General features: G+C 48.9%; 6 protein-coding genes across 6 annotated transcripts; 4 read left to right on the top strand and 2 right to left on the bottom strand.

Annotated features, from left to right (window-relative positions):
* Window positions 1–2,759: 2,759 nt before the first annotated feature.
* On the top strand, window positions 2,760–5,350 carry LCP9604111_9638 (SLC26/SulP family anion transporter; the record flags this gene model as incomplete). Its single annotated transcript, XM_039077914.1, has 2 exons — window positions 2,760–3,221; window positions 3,281–5,350. 2 exons carry the CDS (start codon window positions 2,760–2,762, stop codon window positions 5,348–5,350), a joined length of 2,532 nt encoding a protein of 843 aa, XP_038924387.1.
* Window positions 5,351–6,502: 1,152 nt separating this feature from the next.
* On the top strand, window positions 6,503–7,468 carry LCP9604111_9639 (3-methyl-2-oxobutanoate hydroxymethyltransferase; the record flags this gene model as incomplete). The annotated part of the gene is made up of 2 exons (XM_039077915.1): window positions 6,503–6,769; window positions 6,842–7,468. The coding sequence occupies 2 exons, from the start codon at window positions 6,503–6,505 to the stop codon at window positions 7,466–7,468; spliced, it is 894 nt and encodes a 297-aa protein (XP_038924388.1).
* A 305-nt stretch (window positions 7,469–7,773) lies between these two features.
* On the bottom strand, window positions 7,774–8,369 carry LCP9604111_9640 (EMC6 family protein; the record flags this gene model as incomplete). The annotated part of the gene is made up of 2 exons (XM_039077917.1): window positions 7,774–8,160; window positions 8,295–8,369. 2 exons carry the CDS (start codon window positions 8,367–8,369, stop codon window positions 7,774–7,776), a joined length of 462 nt encoding a protein of 153 aa, XP_038924389.1.
* A 574-nt stretch (window positions 8,370–8,943) lies between these two features.
* On the bottom strand, window positions 8,944–10,880 carry LCP9604111_9641 (RNA-binding protein VTS1; the record flags this gene model as incomplete). Its single annotated transcript, XM_039077918.1, has 3 exons — window positions 8,944–9,000; window positions 9,054–10,318; window positions 10,379–10,880. The coding sequence occupies 3 exons, from the start codon at window positions 10,878–10,880 to the stop codon at window positions 8,944–8,946; spliced, it is 1,824 nt and encodes a 607-aa protein (XP_038924390.1).
* A 764-nt stretch (window positions 10,881–11,644) lies between these two features.
* Window positions 11,645–15,175, top strand: LCP9604111_9642 (tetratricopeptide repeat protein; the record flags this gene model as incomplete). Its single annotated transcript, XM_039077919.1, has 5 exons — window positions 11,645–12,027; window positions 12,078–13,098; window positions 13,150–13,963; window positions 14,016–14,231; window positions 14,283–15,175. The coding sequence occupies 5 exons, from the start codon at window positions 11,645–11,647 to the stop codon at window positions 15,173–15,175; spliced, it is 3,327 nt and encodes a 1,108-aa protein (XP_038924391.1).
* An 829-nt stretch (window positions 15,176–16,004) lies between these two features.
* Window positions 16,005–17,597, top strand: LCP9604111_9643 (MFS transporter; the record flags this gene model as incomplete). The annotated part of the gene is made up of 3 exons (XM_039077920.1): window positions 16,005–16,313; window positions 16,371–16,649; window positions 16,716–17,597. The coding sequence occupies 3 exons, from the start codon at window positions 16,005–16,007 to the stop codon at window positions 17,595–17,597; spliced, it is 1,470 nt and encodes a 489-aa protein (XP_038924392.1).
* Window positions 17,598–19,306: the final 1,709 nt, after the last annotated feature.

The raw sequence follows: 19,306 nt of genomic DNA on the forward strand, positions 1-19,306 counted from the left end.
TTAGGGGTAGGGGAAGCGTTAATAACAGCGAGCTTCGCGGATGCTTGCGCGGATGCGTAAAACCGGGGCTCCGAGCCCGTCCGTGATCGTTCTCGGGAGCTTCTAATATTTTCAATCTTGTCATAACTCCGTTCCCTCTTCGTCTTGCGGAAAGTAGAGCTCGACACGTCCAAGAGGAAGGGCCCTAGCTCACGCTTGGGCGCTAAGCGTAACGGAACTGAAATTGTTAGGTTCATGTTCGGTATGATGAGGGTAGGAAACAAAAGGATAATGGAGGGCAGAGCACGGGATCTGAGGATGAGTGACAAGATATTACTTACTCGACCATATGCTGTAGATATTCAAGCTAGGACAAATAAGTGCATGCCTTTGTTGCTTATACTTGGGTACTCAGGCGTATGAATCAACTTCTTCCACTTGTAAGTATAACTCAGAACCGCGTTGCCTTCCCGGAACATAGACCTATAATCTCTCTAACTGTACAGGGGTTGAGAAAAATACGACACAGTCACACAGACAAAAGGGAGATGAGAAAAGACCCTTACTATGGCGTGCTCGGAATAAATCTCCAAAAAAAAGGGGACTCGGGGACCAGGAATACGGAATCCCGAGCGAGAATAAACGAGGCTATGTTGGCAAGGGCGAGAAATAAACGCAACAGGAAATTTGAAGTCCCACAATTTAACCAACCGAATCACTAGTCAATATAGGTATATGACAAAGTTCTCGTATAAAACAAGCCAAACGCCTCCCGTCTAGGCAAGACGAGGCTGAAATCGAAGGGCATCTCCGAGGAGAAGGACAAGAATAATGTACGATGTACTTCGTGTCGCGGAGACCCTTATTCCCATGAGCACGGTTATGCCACCATAACCATGTCTTAGAGTCAGCTGGCTCAGATGAACGGCACAACGCCACATTATTTCCTTTTTGCCTCTTCCTCTCGGCTGTTTCTTCTCTTGTAAGCCTCTATTATATCCACAAGTCTTGGATATGCGCCTATGTAACCCGTAGCGGCAGGAATGTCTTGCGTGATATGGTCGAAAGTGCCAAGGGACGCACTAGGAAGACTTAGCAAGCAACCAAGGTGGAAAAGGTAAACAGAAATAGTTGATACGTCTGCTAGTCTTGTGGCACCATGTTTTAAGTTAAGGGCGCATCTCTAAGAGGTATTACTCCGTACGGAGCACTGCTTTAGTACTTTATTATTTACAATATCCCGCTAGATGCGGGCCGACGAGAAAGCTCGATGACGTGATTTAGATCTTGATTGCGCCTTTACAAAGTGGATGAAAAGTCTGCAGGTGACAGGGGGAAAAGACCTGCATATTCTAGGTAAGCATTGAGCTATGCCCTCAAATCTTGGCCGTTGGAGAGTCGTAGCTATGTTGTATGGCTTCGTGTCGAGGGTTTCTCTACTGGGCTGACAAGGTTCTGGGAAAGCTGGTCGCTTACGGAGTAGAAATTGCGTGACTACCTCCGTATGCAAAGAGGCAATGGCCTACGGAGTACTCCGTAAATTTTGTGTGCATGCTCCCCTACATCCGGAGTATGCACCTAACAGATAGAGTAGCGCCGAGCCCAAACGGGACCCCACGCGACACCTTTGACTCAAATGGATTAAAGATGAATGGACTACTCCGTAACGGGTGGAAGGGACGCGGCAGATGAGCAATATAAATTAGATCCCGAGGTCCGTGTGGAGCTGTAGGCATATTGCTCCCGAGGTCTTGCCATTAGAAAACCACCGTTGAAGCTATACACTTATGTAAACATGATATTCAAGGCGGTGGCCCCGGGCTGGAATAAAGTTAATCAGCTAAGAAGATTCTTGAAACACCAGAAAACCCGCCGGAGAACGTACCACCAAAGCGTGGAACCTCCTTTGTGCCTTTCACCATCTCTTCTCCAGATTGCGTGTTCTAAACGGTGTGTGATTGGTCTTTGGGTCCCACTCGTTGATCTTCTTGGCGCAAACCTCATCAGGACGCGTTGCCATTCGTCACCCAGAACCCCTTGGCACTACCGACAGCTTGTCCGGTTTAGTCCTCGGACGTTTATATTCGTCAAGGTTATGATGACATGGACTCCCAGGCGAGGCGAATATCATGAGAACAATGAATATTCCAAGGGCGATGCGTGATAGTGCTTAAAACAACCAGCACATAAAATTCAAGTATCCCGCCTCATCTCGACCACGGACTGCATGCAAAAAAAACGGATATACTCCACGACCCGTCGTCATTTCTACCAGACCGAGTGGGACCTGCGGATGTGCGAGATCGTCGGTGGACCCGGCTGCCGCGTGAAATTCGTGGTTTTTAACAACGTGGGCTCGCTTTCAGCCAGGTTTTGCTTTTTCTTGTGAATTTTCTACCTCAAACTTGCACTTGATACAAGTCTAGCCCTCGTCTAATCCTTGCATCCCTTGCCGGAAGTCCAACCCAAGCGAGCCAAGCGGAAAATTTCAAATCTTAATTTGAATCTGGGGAGCTCAGATATTGCGCCATTTGGGATCGAATCACGCATCCAACCTTGTTTTTATTTTCTTTATTCTTTATTCTCTATTCCTTATTGTCGTGCCATGGAAAGTGCATGATCGTCTGATTTGACATTTTCTTTTTATACTCTTGATCGTCACCACATCTCTAGGGTTTCCATCTTTTCAAGTCACCGCTGCCAACACACATAGCGGTCCTGGAAGCGTCGTCAAATCCCGGCATTTGATATTGTCAACTCCGGTCTGTACAAGCGTGACCATGTTTGAAAAATGGAGCGAGGCCAATACCAATATTGGCCATTCCCTGGCCAAGGTCCTCGGTATCAAGCTCGCATATAGAGACCCCCTGGGTGCTACCGGTGCCGGTGAGACCGTCACAAGAGGAGAATCGGCATTTTCTATGGGCACCGTCGACACATACTCATACAACGAGCCCGAGCCGACAAGCATCGACTGGGTTCGCGAGGTCACCCCGTCCGGAGCCCAGATAGCCAGATATTTCCTCCATCTGTTCCCTTTCCTCACATGGATTACCAACTACAACCTACAATGGCTGTTCGGTGATCTGGTTGCCGGTATCACCGTTGGAGCGGTCGTGGTGCCACAAGGTATGGCCTATGCTGAACTGGCTGGACTGCCGGTACAATTCGGTCTCTACTCCTCGTTCATGGGAGTTCTGATCTATTGGTTCTTTGCTACGTCAAAGGATATTACTATTGGGGTGGGTGATACTGCGCCCGGTCGAAACCAAAATAAAACATTGCTAACCTCATCTCATAGCCCGTGGCCGTCATGTCAACTCTTACCGGAACGATCGTGGCCAAGGTCCAGGTAGAATACCCAGATTACCCGGCCCATTTGATTGCATCGGCCCTTGCTGTCATTTGCGGTGGTATTGTTCTAGCTTTGGGTCTCCTGCGCATCGGATTCATTGTTGATTTCATTCCTCTCCCCGCTATTTCGGCCTTCATGACCGGCTCGGCTCTGAACATTTGCTCCGGACAGGTTCCGACCATGTTGGGCGAGACGGCCAAATTTAGTACGCGCGGTGCCACCTACATGATCATTATCAACACCCTCAAATACCTCCCCACTTCGACATTGGATGCTGCTATGGGTGTCACTGCCTGTGCAATGCTGTACATCATCCGTTCAGGATGCACTTACGCCGCGAAAAAGCAGCCTGCTAAGGCCAAGATGTGGTTCTTTATCTCGACTCTTCGGACCGTGTTTGTGATCTTGTTCTACACTATGATTAGTGCCGCCACGAACCTGCACCGGAGGGATAAACCAGCGTTCAAGATCCTTGGGACAGTCCCTCGAGGATTCCAACAGGCCGCCGTGCCCACTATGGATCGTAAGATCATTTCAGCCTTCGCTGGCGAACTTCCAGCTGCGGTCATCGTTCTTCTGATTGAGCACATTGCCATTTCCAAGTCCTTCGGCCGAGTTAACAACTACACTATCGATCCTTCTCAAGAGTTTGTGGCCATTGGTGTGAGTAACCTTCTCGGACCTTTCCTCGGCGGTTACCCCGCCACTGGGTCTTTCTCCCGAACAGCTATCAAGTCTAAAGCTGGAGTGCGGACACCCCTTGCTGGTGTCATTACCGCGATCGTGGTGCTCTTGGCTATCTATGCCCTGCCCGCTGTCTTCTTCTACATCCCTAAGGCTTCTCTGGCTGGTGTCATTATCCACGCTGTCGGCGATCTGATCACTCCCCCGAACACCGTTTACCAGTTCTGGCGCGTGTCTCCGCTTGATGCGCTTATTTTCTTCATTGGTGTCTTTGTCACTGTGTTCACTTCCATTGAAAATGGCATCTACTGCACAGTCTGTGTGTCGGTTGCAGTCCTGCTTTTCCGTGTGGCCAAGGCCCGCGGTCAGTTCCTAGGCCGCGTCACTATCCACTCCGTTGTCGGAGATCACCTGTTGGATGGCGATGGAAAGTACGGATCATTCGGAACTAACAAGACTCCCTCCGACGATGAAGACCGCCACCGCCGAACTATCTTCCTTCCCATCAACCACACCGATGGCTCCAATCCGGATATCGAAGTGGAGCAGCCCCTTCCGGGTATCTTCATCTACCGCTTTGCCGAAGGCTTCAATTATCCTAACGCCAACCACTACACCGATTCCCTGGTTTCAACCATCTTCAAGAACACCCGCCGAACGAACCCGCACGCCTATCGGACTCGCGGTGAGCGCCCCTGGAACGACGCTGGTCCCCGCCGCGGCAAGGAAGGCAGCGACGACGACTCACACTTGCCCCTTCTCCAAGCCGTCATTCTGGATTTCTCATCTGTGAACAATGTCGACGTAACCTCAATCCAGAACCTGATCGACGTACGCAATCAGCTAGATATGTACGCCTCCCCCCGCACCGTGCAATGGCATTTCGCACACATCAACAACCGCTGGACAAAGCGCGGCCTGGCTGCCGCAGGCTTCGGTTACCCGACACCCGTCGCTAGTGACGGCGGCTTCCACCGGTGGAAACCCATTTTCAGTGTGGCCGAGATCGAAGGCAGCGCCTCTGCCGCTGCCTGCGCCGAAATGATTGCCAACCAGTCCCACAACAAGGCTACAGATATCGAATCCGGCCTCAAGTCCGATACCAACACAACTGCACGTGAGACTGACGGCATCGAGACCGCATCCGAGAGCTCCGAGGTCATCCGTGAGGACAAGTTCCATCGTGATATCACAGACAGCAAGGCGTACCAGCGTCGTCCTAAGGTTGCGCTCGTGCAGGGCATGAACCGGCCTTTCTTCCATATAGACTTGACCAGCGCTCTTCAAAGCGCTGTTGCTAATTCTTCGGACGTGATTCCACACATTGAGTGATTTTTTCTTTCTACGTTTCATTTGCTCTTCGATTTGCACGGCATCTCTTTTGCTACCCTTTTGCATCGATTCAATTGTTCCTCTCTGGCTTGGAGTCCGATCTGATATACCCCGATTTGACCTGTTAATATGATGTTGATGTTTTTATTTTCCCATTTTCCCCTCTGTACTTTTTGTCACTTAGCACTGGCTATATTGGATGTATTTCATGGCGTTGACCGTGAACAACCTGTTGTTGTGGTATATTCTTTCAGCACTATTTCCTTGATTCGTGTGGGTTGATTTGATTGATATGGGTCTTGTTTATTGGCCCTTTTGCATCTGGGAAGAAACGGATTTTTTTGCGATGGACATGGTTCCTACTTGATTTCTTCTTAAGGAGATACATACCCTTTCTGATACCTATATCTGATAGACCTGCTTGGTGAATACATGTATATTCCACCTCATCGCTTGAACATAGCCTGTGTAGTCTCTTGCCTCACACCCCCACCCTCCGCGTAACCAACCATCAACAAATCAGCCTTCTGATCTGTCCGAATGCCAGAGATCTGATTCATAACTCTTCCAAGTCTAGCCGCGCAACCCTAATTGACCTGATCACATATGGCTCCCCATTGCTGGATTTATCCTCGATGCTGCTGGTGGGGAGAATAAGAGGATTACAGGTTACTGTCCGGCTATTGTCCATGCTGGTGCAATGGCTTCTGTTGCTTCTATCATTCGGCTGAAGACTGATAAGCAACTTCTTACGAAGCTTTAGGCCAGGTGGGTAGGAGTTATGGGTTGGAGAAATCCAATATTGTAGGATACCGCCCTGTAAAATAATATTGCTCAAATAAAGAAATATATAGAGAAAAGACGAGTTCACAACAAGCGAGGCATATACATAGATGGCCGAGGTTCAACTGTGCCCCATAGTTCAAGTACTGCGAAGTACGCCGCATCCACCAGAACGTCAACCTCAAGTCTTTTTCTTCTATTCGGATCTCATTTCCCTTCTCCAGAGATCTGTTCGAAGTCCTTCAATTCAAAATGACTCTGAAACCGGTCAACTGCCTGAGACGCCCAGCACTACACTGCAGAAACCTAGCCGTTCCTCTACGCCAATCACCAATTAAAACATGCGCGCAATATAGCTCTCACTCACCAATGGGCTCAACAACCACCAGCACACGCAAAAAAGTAACAATCCAAACCATCCAAAACCTCTACAAAAAGAACGAACCCATCACAGTCCTTACAGCATCCGACTTCCCCAGTGGCCATGTCGCGGACACAGCCGGAATGGAGATCGTGCTCGTAGGCGACAGCCTCGCAATGGTCGCAATGGGCATGGAAGACACAAACGAAGTAACAATGGACGAGATGCTCCTCCACTGCCGCAGCGTAAACCGTGCTGTCAAGAGCGCCTTCACAGTAAGTATATCCATGCATACATATACAATGCCTACGCCCGGCCAAGTTACCACATCTCACAACTCGCAATAGATCGCAGACCTACCAATGGGCTCATACGAAACCACCCCAGAAAAGGCACTTACATCGGCAATCCGGATGGTGAAAGAAGGCGGGATGAAGGGCGTGAAACTCGAAGGCGGGGCGGAGATGGCGTCTACGATCCGCAAGATCTCACAAGCGGGGATCCCCGTCATGGCGCACATCGGGCTAACGCCGCAGCGGCAGCACTCGCTGGGCGGGTTCCGAGTCCAGGGCAAGTCAGCCGCGGGCGCTGTGAAACTGCTGCGGGATGCATTGGCTGTGCAGAAAGCCGGTGCTTGTATGGTTCTTATTGAGGCTGTGCCGCCTGAGATTGCGGGTATTATTACGCGGCGACTGAGCGTGCCGACTATTGGGATTGGGTCTGGGAATGGGTGTTCTGGACAGGTGCTTGTGCAGGTTGATATGTTAGGGAATTTCCCGGAGGGGAGGTTCTTGCCGAAGTTTGTTAAGACGTATGCGGATGTTTGGGGGGAGGCGAGGAGGGGGATTGAGGCTTATAGGGAGGAGGTTAAGAATAGGGCTTTTCCTTCGGTGGAGTATACCTATGGTGTTTCTAAGGAGGTGTTAGAGGAGTTTGAGAAGGCTGTTGATGAGGTTGCGGAGAATGAGGAGTAATAAACCAGCACCCGGTCTATTTTTGGGTCTTTAGCTGCTTTTCAAGACAATCTGTACATGTGCTGAAGTTTGGGCTATAGTCTTGACCTTTGATATCTGCCCATCAGAGGTGATGGCAATGTATTGTTTCAAGTCGGTTTTCCGCATGCTTTAGGAGGCAAAAGCAATGGAAGACAAAAGTCTCCAAGTATGAATTAAAAGCATAGAACAATTCAATTCGTACAGAGCATATACAGCCCCCATAAACATCACCCAATCAAATCCACCCGCAGCTTTATCCAAGATCCTAGAAGCTGATACTCTTTTCACCTCAAAACACCCCCAACACCAGCCCACCCAAGAACAAACCCGCTAAGCGCCTCACTCATAACACCGCCACCAAACCAAACATCCCGCCAAGCGCCCTTGCGGATAATCTTCCTCGGACCAGCCTTGCCAGCAAGCTGCATGCGCACAGCCTTGCTCTTCTCATTCATTTCAATAACACCCTCGATCTCCCCAGGGGTACTACCGGGGAAGAACGAGCCGGCACCTGCACCACCGGAGCGGTGAATCAGAACCGCATGGAAGAGCCCTGATACCAGGATCGTGCCGAGGAAGTAAAAGGCGAATCCGTAGCCTGATTGGAGGGCTAGAATCCCGGCGGACAGGCCGAGGAGGAAGGAGGTTAGGCTGTGGAGGGAGGAAAGGACCTATTTCCCGGGTTGTTAGTTGGGTGTAACATCTAAAATGAAGGATACAGATGCGGTCTGATATTGGTGTAGGGGATATGATATGCATGTGGTGCGGGATAGGGGCGGTTGGGTGGGATGTGGGATAGTCATACGCGGTTGTTGTGCTGGACGGCCTCAGGTACGAGAGGGGTGATTAGCAGGGAGAGTTCCTGCTTTGTGGGTGCCATTTTTGGCTGGTTTGGTGTCTTTTTATTCGCCGATTTGTTGTAGTTGATGTCTGGATTGAGAGGTTGAGCTATGGCTCTCGGTGTTCGTTGCGGGTAGTGATCACGTCTTGAGCGAAAGTTTGCTGGGCTTGACTAAGATCACAGGCCTTCTGCTCTCCAATAGTGATGAAATTGTTGCACCGGGAAATAGACTTGTGAAGGGGTGGTCACAGCAGCTCTCGGCTTGAACTGATGGAGGTCGGAAGTGGCAGTGAGTTTCTAGAAGTGCACGGACCACATGGTCTTTTTATTCAGATGCTTCAGACGAGTACGGAGTACGGAGTATGTACTAACTACACTACATTCAACAGCATAACTAATTAAGAAAGTATTTAACGTAAATCAAATCACTCATGTTCATATCTACTATTAACCACCCAATCCAATGTTCAATAATGCCGAGCCTTTCTCATGAATCCGTTCACATCACAGCGTTTGATACATTCCGAATCCCCATGTCCTTGATTATGCTGCAAACATAGCAGAAAGAAAATGCCAGTTCCATGATGTCGCTGACTTAAATTCAAATATCACATTAAACCAGATTTTCGAATTTACCATCGACACGGGCCTCCTTGACCTGCTCAAAGACCTGATGGAAAAACGTTAGTGGCTGATCAGAATCAAATAACAAGCAACGCTTACCTTTAGCATTTTGTTACGTGCACCCAAAGCATTGACACCGCGATCTTCCAGGGCCTTATCATCCAGGTCGACCAGTTCCGTCCATTGCAGGTCCTTCAGGTTGTCGGTATACTTATGCAGCCTGAGGGACCGCAGCCAGCTGGGGATATCCTTCAGAAGAGCCGGGTCTGTGGGGTCCTCAGGCGGCTTTGAGCTGCCTCGGCGACCCCGCGGAGAGCGGCCTCGTGTAACCTCCGAGTGGTCTGACAGGTAGCCTTCACTACCAAGACCAAACTGCCCAATGTTCAGAGAGCCGAGGCCATTACCCATAAGAGGGTTGTTGGGATCATAAGCGGCCAAAAATCCATTGTTCTGCGGTGACGTGAAGCCCATCGGGGTCAAGCCACCACCGTGCATAGCAATGCCGGGCGATGTTGGGCGAGACCGTCTACCGGCCATGGCCGCCTGTTGTTGGGCCTGCAGGGCTGCCAGCTGCTGATTGTTGAGAAGCTGACCGGCCATCAAGTGCTGTCCACCCAGGCCTGGGCTAGCCAAGCCCTGGGAGAGAATCGGGTTTCCATGCGAGTTCTTGCCCTGGCCATCATTGGAGCGAGCACGGCGGTACTTGCGCGCGTCATCCAGAGCAATGCGGTTGTTTACCGTCGACAAAGCTGCCAGCTTCATTGCCGTGGCATTAGCCACCATATCTGCGTGGGTGTTGGAGTTCTGGTGCGATTGCTGACCGAAAGTCGCAGTCATCGGAGTGTTAGTCATTGACGCCCAGCTGTGGTTGCCCACATTGTATGGCGAAAGCAAAGGGGGCTCTATGTCGGGGGCGGGAATATTGGCAGTCTGAGGCAGAGGGGAGCGCATGCCCGAGGGCTGGCTGAACTGGCCCATAGGCTGGTGTCCGGAGGATGACTTGGGCCGAGCGATCGGAGGCTGCGTGTCTGAAACACCACGCTGAGCCCACGGAGAGCCAGGCTGTTGACCCAGGCCGTCGGGATTGTTGTCAGGCGCCGAGATGGTGGGGGCCACGAAAGAGGCACGATCGAAGACTGCGCTATTGCGGTTTGATGGAGGTGCATTGCCAGTTTGCTGGGTAAATTCGGCCTTCTTCTTCGCAATGGCCGCAGCAGCATCCGGGAACATCGCATTGATGGTAGAAGGGTCGAGGACAGAGTTGCGCTTCGCGCCAGGGGATGGCGGGGGTCGTCCGAGGGAGTTCCGGGAGGTGTCCATATTAAGCTTCGACATAGCGTCGCTCAGACGACTAGACATGGCATCTACACGAGGAAAAGTAGGTTAGTTACATCTCAAAAGGTAGTGTGGGCAATTTGTCATACCCTTTTCGCCAAAATTGGCAGGGGAGAGCAGGCCGGACATCGGGTGACCCTGAGACATTTGCTGCAGGACCTGAATGAAAAACCGGATCTGCACCTGGGTGGTCTGCTGCAGCAAGGCATATAGGGCCGCAGTTCTCTCGGCTTCACTCAGAACACGGAACCATTGCTCGATGGCACTGAGTTCATCCTTAAAGTCCTGATCAAGCGTGGCAGCTGCCATTTCTTCCAATGTAGTTTCGTACTGATCAATGTCCGCAAGCCATTGTTGAGCGGCACGGTCCAAAGCATCTTCTGTCGCATTCTGACCTTGGGTTTGTTGGTTGAAAAAGACCTCCGATGATGGACGGATGCTTCGGGCGGACAGCGGCGAAGGAAACCCGGACATGTCTGCCGACGCCCGCAGCTGGTGCGATCCGAGGTTTCGCGACGAGGATGGAGGACGGAGAGTTGAATTCGATGCTTCAGGAGTGCTGTTGCGATTGCCAATGATATGACTGGCCATGGTTTAGGGCGACGTGTTGAGAGGATGACTAGTAAATACAGTGGGGGAAATGATTACTGCAAAACACCTGCAGGACCTGCTGAGTTTGCGTAACAAATAAAATCAAAAAATAACCTTCAACTAGGATCCAGGCTAAGATCCTAAGGTATCAGACGACGCTGAAAAGATCTAGATCTCTCGTTAAAGATGATGGCACAGACCAGTCCAGTGGGCTGCACCTCGGAAATTCGAGATAGAAAAAATTAAGGCCTGGAACGAAAGGAAATTGAGACTTGAAGCAATAGTGTGTCAAACACAGTCAAGCCAGTCCCAAAGAAAGATGAAAAGGAAAGAAAAAGGGGGAAGAGAAGAGGTTAGGTGGAGAGAGAGGAGAGGAGAGGAAGATGAGGAAAGTTGGGGATGAAGAAGTTTGGTGAAGAGGCTTTTCTGTTTCAGGCCGCGAAATCACGGGTTCGCCGAGGAGAACCTCAGGGACAACATTCTTTCTTGACTTCTCCATATCTCGTGATTCTGAATCTTGAGGGACCTCTATTTTCTACTCTTTCCTGGGAATTCTGCTCCTCGTGGTCAAATCCGAATATTTTCTTCAGCCTAGTGGAGACGTTACTATGAATATCTGCCGAGCCCAGACCTGAGATTCAGCGCGCACCAACTATACTGATAATGAGCTTCCTTGGTGGTCCACGTTTCTAGTAATTGTCTCAAACTATAGCCTTATCGGCAGTGGAAAACACTTCCTATTGAACTTTCAATCGTCACTGGCTATGAGTTCTCAGCATTACCCGGACGGGATTCCTCTGGATGAGGAGATGCAGGAGGGGCAGTCGGAGTATCCAGATATCGATGAAACTGTTCGCTATCCCTGGCAAAATGATCAATCTTTTAATGTTGGCGACATGCTTGCCTCGGTGATTGATCCTCGTTTGTTTGGGGACCAAAATCCACAAATCCAACGGCAAAGCATCAATCAATATCCTCAAGATCTCAATGAAGACCAAGGCGAAGTCGAAGAAGAGCAGGAGGTTGATGGACTCTACCCGGATGAATATGACAGTCAGGGGTATCCCCCAGTATCATATCCTCCCGTGCCTGGCGAGCAAGCCGTGTCGGACGAGGACTTTACCTTATCTGGAGACGAAAGCGAGAGGTACGTAAGTTAAGACACCATATCTCCGGTTTTAGTTAACATGATACTAGTGATTCTGATGAAGATGAACCAGCAGAGGATGATGACGATGATCATTCAGCCGCCAGCAGGCGCCGCCGTCGTGGCGGTGGTCGCTTTTCCGGAAGATGGGGCGCTCGCGGTGGAAAGGGCATCAAAAGAGGACCACGCAAACCATTGGAGCCCAGTCCGGAATTCAAGCATCTTCATTCGGGGGCTACCTCTGCCTTCATTGATGGAGACTACGAACGGGCCATTGATCTGGTGATGCAAGCAATTCAGATTAATCCTGAAATGTTTGCTGCCCATTCTTTGCTCTCGGAAATCTTCCTCGCACAAGGAGAGAATGATAAAGCCCTAGCAGCTCTATTCAACGGAGCTCATACGAGGCCGAAAGATCCCGGTGTCTGGGTCAAAGTTGCTCGACTCATCTTAGATCGCGCCGGAGAGAATCGGCAGTCCGCATTGCATGATGTAGCTTATTGCTACAGCCGTATCCTCGAAGTCAGCCCCTCCAACACCAATATTCGGTTCCAGAGAGCAGCAATCTATCGTGAGCTGGGTCACAATGGCCGAGCCGCAGCGGAGTATGAGAGATTACTCAAGGACTGCCCACACAGTGCCAGAGCACTGCGCCATCTTGCAGAGACGTACATTGATCTCAATGACGTACAAAAGGCAGTAGATTATTATGCGGACAGCATTGATCACTACCTATCCATCGACCCCGAAGCCTCTGATTTCACCTGGTCGGATCTCAATATCTATGTTGAACTTTTTGGCTATCTCAATCAACCCGAAGAAGGACTCAACTCTTTGAGAATACTTGCACGTTGGCTTCTAAGTCGCGGAGAAGATTCAGTATGGGACGGCCACGAGGATGACGACAGAGAATGGGACGCTGATGATTCGCCACGACGGATCAAAACCGATGGTTTTCTGCCCGATCAGTGGCCTCGAGAGTCATATGGGCTTGGTCTTCCGCTGGAGCTTCGGATAAAAATGGGTGTTTTTCGCCTGAAATTGGGCGACAAGTATCACAACGAGGCATTGGTGAGTTTGATCCCGGATCACGGTAATGACTGAATAAACTAATACAATCAGCATCACTTTGAATGGCTTAACCCAGAAGACGACTCCGAAGGTGCCCGAATTTTCGATTATGGTGATCTTTTCAGGGAAGTGGCAGATGCTCTAAAGCAAGCCGGTCTCTTCGAAGAAGCCCTCCGGTACTATACGCCCATCCAGCAGACCGCCGAACATGCCGACATTAGCTTCTTTATGGCCATGGCTGACTGCTGCATGCAGTTAGGCAAGATGGAAGATGCTGAAAGCTGTTATCTACTCGTCGCTGAACACGATGCCGGTCATATGGAGTCGCGAGTACTACTAGCGAAGCTATATGAGAGCCTCGGGATGAGCGAACAAGCTATGAAATATGTTGGCGAGGCAGTCTTGATCGGCCGGCAGGAAAATCGTAGCCGCGGAAGAAGAAAGGACACCAGACTTGAACAGCTTGCCATAGAATTCAAGATGGCTGAATCAGAACCCCTCCGGTCAATTGCACCTAAACCGACAAATACAGCACCACTTATGAACGCAGCTCCTTCGGCTCCTGGCAAAGGACGGGCGCAAGCTGGCGAAGGTACTCGGACTGATGATATTCAATTCTTGTACGCGAAGTTGTTAGAGTTGAATCCCCAAGTCAAAGACGGTGTCCCTCTAGCCATTGAAGATTGGCTGGACATTGCTGATGCTCTATTGCGAGATTTCCGGAACAATCGGGCATTCTATCCAATGGATCGAAGTATTGCTTTCAGGGGATATTCGACTGGTGTCAAATCCAAGAACCAGACCAAAAATGGCACAATGATGGATGAAATGCAGCAAATGGCGGGCCGTCTTCAAGAAACCATGGGTATGTCACCCGGGTCCATCCTCCATCCACACCATGCTAATGTTATATCAAGGAGATTTCTCGGAGGAGCCCTTGCAGGGCGCCATTCCCACCGACTACCATGGAATACCATTTGATGAGTGGCTTGACATATTCCTGCAGTACGCTTTACTCGTAGTAGAACAAGGCGAACCAGAGGAGGCCTATGAGACCCTTGATTCTGCGGCGATTGCAAGCATCTGGTTGCACTCTAAGCCAAAATCCCGATTGATACATGTTTGTTGGTTCAGTGAGTTCATTCAATTCACTACTAAGTGGTTATCCACTAACACTTTTACAGCATGCGCTCTCCGCGCACGAGATGAAGAGACACTGGCTAATGAAGCCCGTTGGTTTATCAAAGAATACCAGTTTGTCACCGATACTTATCGACTCTTCTCTATGCTGGGCCACCTATGTGGCGACCCTCACCGATCCCTTTTCCATTCCTCCGGAAACATGAAATTTATGCTTCGTCAAATCAAGGCAATAGACTTTACGATGCCACAAGATACGCCTCGACCCATTCGGCATTCTGTCTGGAAAGAGCGCGCCACTCTATCCACACGGGATGAAGCCGGTGAGCCTATCGCTGCGAAAGAGTTAGATATTGCTCTTCTGGTACTTTATGGCCACATGCTGTACTCTGGAAACAGTTTCTATCCCGCCCTGAACTATTTTTTCCGAGCATATGCCATAGATGACCAAAACCCGGCCGTCCTCCTCTCCATCGCACTCTCATTCATCCATCACTCTCTCAAACGACAGTCCGAGAATCGTCACTACCTTATCATGCAAGGACTGTCATTCATGCATGAATACCGGCTAGTTCGGCAGAAGCCGGGAACTCTTCTAGCTGAAAAACAAGAAATGGAATTCAATTTCGCTCGTGTTTGGCACTCGCTTGGTCTGGCCCACCTTGCTGTCGAAGGGTACGACCGGGTGTTAAAACTCGGCGAGCAGATTCAGGAACAGGCTAAGCAAAAGTCTCTTCAAGAACCGACACCTGCAATGGGTGGTGCTGATGTGGTGATGGGTGATGATGGCCAACACCAAAAGACTTCATCGCCTACTGGTCAGCCTTTCGTTGAGGATTTCTCCCGCGAGGCCGCTTATGCGCTGCAGTGTATTCATGTTCTCAGCGGCAATGCACAGACGGCAAAGGCCGTTACAGAAAAATGGCTTGTCATTTGATCTAAGTTCATGTCTGCTTTCCAGACTGTCTATTACTTGTAATGTATTTATATGAGTTAAAGCCTCAAAATCAACACTACTGAGTTAATTCATAAGCCATTATATTCAACCAGCCTTCACATGAATGTGATATCAAGATAGGGGATATAAACCCAGAACCTGTGAATGTCGTTTTAATATACGGAGTTACTGCATGTACTTCTGTAGATAGAAATTTTGACGTTGGGTTGTATCACACCCAAGATGGGAGTATTTCTTTCTCTTGATGTCATTACTTCAAGACCTTGACCAACATATCCTAAAGAGAATGAGCTCACTGCTGCATACCTCTCCTTTATTACATAACGGGATTTCGCTGCAGAGATTATGGGGTTGCATTTGCCTCCTTATCTTTCAACCCCCAAGGTTATATTACATATTGTTCTCGCTTGGCTGGGCGAAAGGGAGGGGACTCTAATTTTGAGAGGAGTCAGTTCGGCATCATTTCAGTCAGTGGAAACATTGAACGGGGGGAACAAAGAAGTTGAGCGGCTTTGAACTAACCCTAGTTGACAAGAATGTGGGGAGTGCGGAAATGCAAGCGGAAATGCAATTGCAATTAAAATGCTTGCTAATCAACATCTCAACATATACGCCTTACCACTGTGGCTTATTACTAGCTCACAAATGACTTTGCAGGCCGAAGTTATAATTCTTTCGAGTCGGTTCGGCCCTACCTCGCATAAATTCACCTTAAACCTAATGCTTATGTCTTTCGGCCTCGTTGATGTCATTGAGTCATTGATATAGAGAAGAGAATACGGCCACATAAGATTCTAAACCCTAGAGAATGACTGCGGATAGCACCCAAAGGGTCGGAAACCATTCCAGCTCTCAAATTGAAGGTTCTGCAGAACTATTGCCGATCACATCGGCGCAATCCAATTCCCCCGCAGCCCAGGAGTTTGATGAAGACGAAAAAGACCATGATGTCAATGTCCAAAGCACGACAGAAGAGTCAATAGGGAAGCGCAAGTATTGGAGACGTTTTATCGATGCTGTTTCATGGACACCGCCGCGATGTCGATGGAATACAGAGAATCCGATCAAATTCGGCTTGCCTTTGAATATCCTGTTCGCATTCTCGGCAACTTTCACGGTATAGCACTGAGAGATTGCAATATATGGCATAGCAATTGCTAATATGGCCATGCAGGTCGCCAATCTATACTATTCACATCCCATTCTGGATATTCTTGCTCAATTCTTCGATGTCTCGCATGAGCGAGCCTCGCTGATCCCGACCTGCAGCCAAGCTGGATATGCGACAGGATTAATTCTTCTTTGTCCTCTTGGTGACTTAGTTCGGAGGAGGCACTTCGTATTGCTCCTGACGCTTGTTACTGCGGCATTGTGGGTTGGTGTCTGTATCACCAAGTCATTCGAGGTATTCCTTGTGCTGAGTTATCTATCTTCGGTCACAACTGTTACTCCAGTAAGTGGTTACAAGCAAGCATATCCGAGGCTCTGGCCTAAACAAAAAAATTAATCATCAATGCAGCAAGTCATGCTCCCTCTCGTCGGAGATCTGGTCCCCCCAGCTCGTCGCGCAACAGCCCTATCAATCGTGTCTTCGGGACTCGTCCTGGGCCTTCTCTTTGCCCGCCTGCTCTCCGGTATAGTCGCAGAATACTCGTACTGGCGAAATATCTATTGGCTATCACTAGGCCTCCAATTCCTCATTTTCGCCCTTCTGTGGCTGTTCATGCCGGACTATCCATCAACAAACACCAATATTTCCTACTTCAAGATCCTATATTCCATCATCGGATACTACTGGAAATCCCCAGTGCTTGTTCAGGCAACTCTCATGGGATTTTTCCTCTCGGCCACATTCACCAGTTTCTGGACAACACTCACCTTCCTCCTATCCGGCGATCCCTACAACTACCCAACCCTGACAATCGGACTATTCTCTCTAGCAGGTCTTACACCTATGTTCCTAGGCCCACTCTTCTCACGCTACATGATCGACAAATTCGTGCCGCAGTTCTCCATCCTCGTCAGTTTCAGCATCCTGATCACCGGCGTCAGCGTCGGGACCTATACAGGCACATATACTGTCGCGGGCCCAATCATCCAGGCTGCGCTGCAGGATTTTGGTCTACAGATGACGCAAGTTGCCAACCGTGTTGCGATCTACAGTGTTGCGCCCAAGGCGCGGAATCGGATCAATACGGGATACATGATTGGCGTGTTCTGTGGTCAGCTTATGGGTACCTCTGTTGGGAATCGTCTCTACAGTCAAGGAGGGTGGATTCTGTCGGGAAGTGTCAATATGGCATTTATTGGGGTGGCGCTGACTATTTGTCTTCTTCGTGGTCCGGCTGAGAAGGGATGGGTTGGGTGGCATGGTGGCATTCGCATCCGACGAATAGAGTGAATCAGAGTGATGTTCTGCCGTGCTTGGGCTTTTGTGTTCTTCTACAGAAATATAGTTCCTGCTAATATGCTTTACGCTAGACTACATATGCGTAGAACCTTCAAAAGTATCAGACCTCTTCTATTTATTTGAGATTTAATGATCACCAGTGCATTTAACAGCAAGCTTATAAAGAAAACTCACGGTAGACATATAGTATACGCCAAACTGCTGCCAGCCTGCTGAGCTTCGAAAGGAATTTGAGTACTTATCTATTTTTAGTTATGTACGATGACGTTAATCAGTCCAATTTGTGCAGATTAATTCAACAACGTCACTTGAAAAAGAATGGCTACTACGGAGTACTCCGTAGTTGATTCAAGCTTGAGATCCACTTTGACACTCACTCTCAAGATTGTAGTAAGTAAAAAAGAAGCAAAGGTACGGAAAGACCGATTTTGTAAAAATGATAGAAAAATAAAAATAAATGCATCAGGAGGGAATCGAACCCCCCTCGCCAGTTTACTTGATAAGGAGATTTCCTAATCTGGAAGACTAGCATCATAACCACTAGACCACTGATGCAATGGATATGTTTAAACGTCAACCAGTATGGTTCATCAAGTAGAGTTACATATATATTGGTCTCCGCACTCCAGCATCATACATGTCTGTGAAACACTGTCTGTCCAGACATATAATCCCGGCGACGCTCCACTAGGAGATAAGGGGTTGGGCAATGTGGAATTCAATAATAGATACTAAGTCTGTGATGGCTACACATTCCATACAAGATGGTTACAGTCTGCGGGCTCCGGCGGCCGATCACCCTAGAGGAGATAAGGAGAAATATGGCTTCAAATTGGCAGAAAAGGAGAATCATCTCCCTAAGTCAATCAATGATATTATCAAGTTGATAGAGCAGATGCTAGTGAGAATGTTGGTCTTTCTCTTGCTGTTGAGTCTAAGCCTATATCCAGCTAGTCGCCAGGGCAAATTGAATGATTTGTGTAGTAAATTGTCCTGTCGGGCTGTATGATTGAGGTAAATATTGGTGACTGATTACTCAGGGCACTGTCTACGATTGATGATTAGCACTTCTGTTGAATATCAATATCTTATTTTCTAGCGTTGTGATATTATCTGCACTGCCAGTTGAGACATCTGTTGTTCTGCCCTTATATCTAGATATAGTTAATTTGCTGATAATCACGTAGCAGCCATATTTCACAGGGATATACGATTTGTTAGAGCCTCCCCTTGGCTATTGGTCCTGGGATTGATTTTTACACCTGTGATGAAGAGGACAGCGTTATATATCTTTTTTTTTGGAAAGAGGTCCACTGATTGAGTAAACCACCTTTATAATCAACAGCCGATCCTAAATTGAATGTGGCGAGATAAAACACGTATGCAAATGCAACGATGTCAAGGAAAAGAATGAATGAGCGGGAGTAGTGGCATACTCCCGGCAAGTTATCTGAGCTACTTCTCTATAGCCTTGTCATGGATTATCCCAAGCGACAGCCTCTAGGTGGGAAGCGTGTATGGCTCGCAAATCCAACGCTCAATCTCTCACTCAAGAATTGAGGTGTTCTTTTCTCTCTCTCTTTTGAGTGAGGACCTGGTAGCTAAGCAGATACTCTTGGCCAGCCTTATTCAGATAGTCATAAGCTGTCTGTTGCAAATAGGACGATCTAGACAACTCAGAGCCCGACCAGTCCGAGATG

This window comes from Penicillium roqueforti (genome assembly GCF_015533775.1).
Source record: "Penicillium roqueforti strain LCP96 04111 chromosome Unknown scaffold_54, whole genome shotgun sequence".
NCBI classification, from domain to species: Eukaryota; Fungi; Ascomycota; class Eurotiomycetes; order Eurotiales; family Aspergillaceae; genus Penicillium; species Penicillium roqueforti.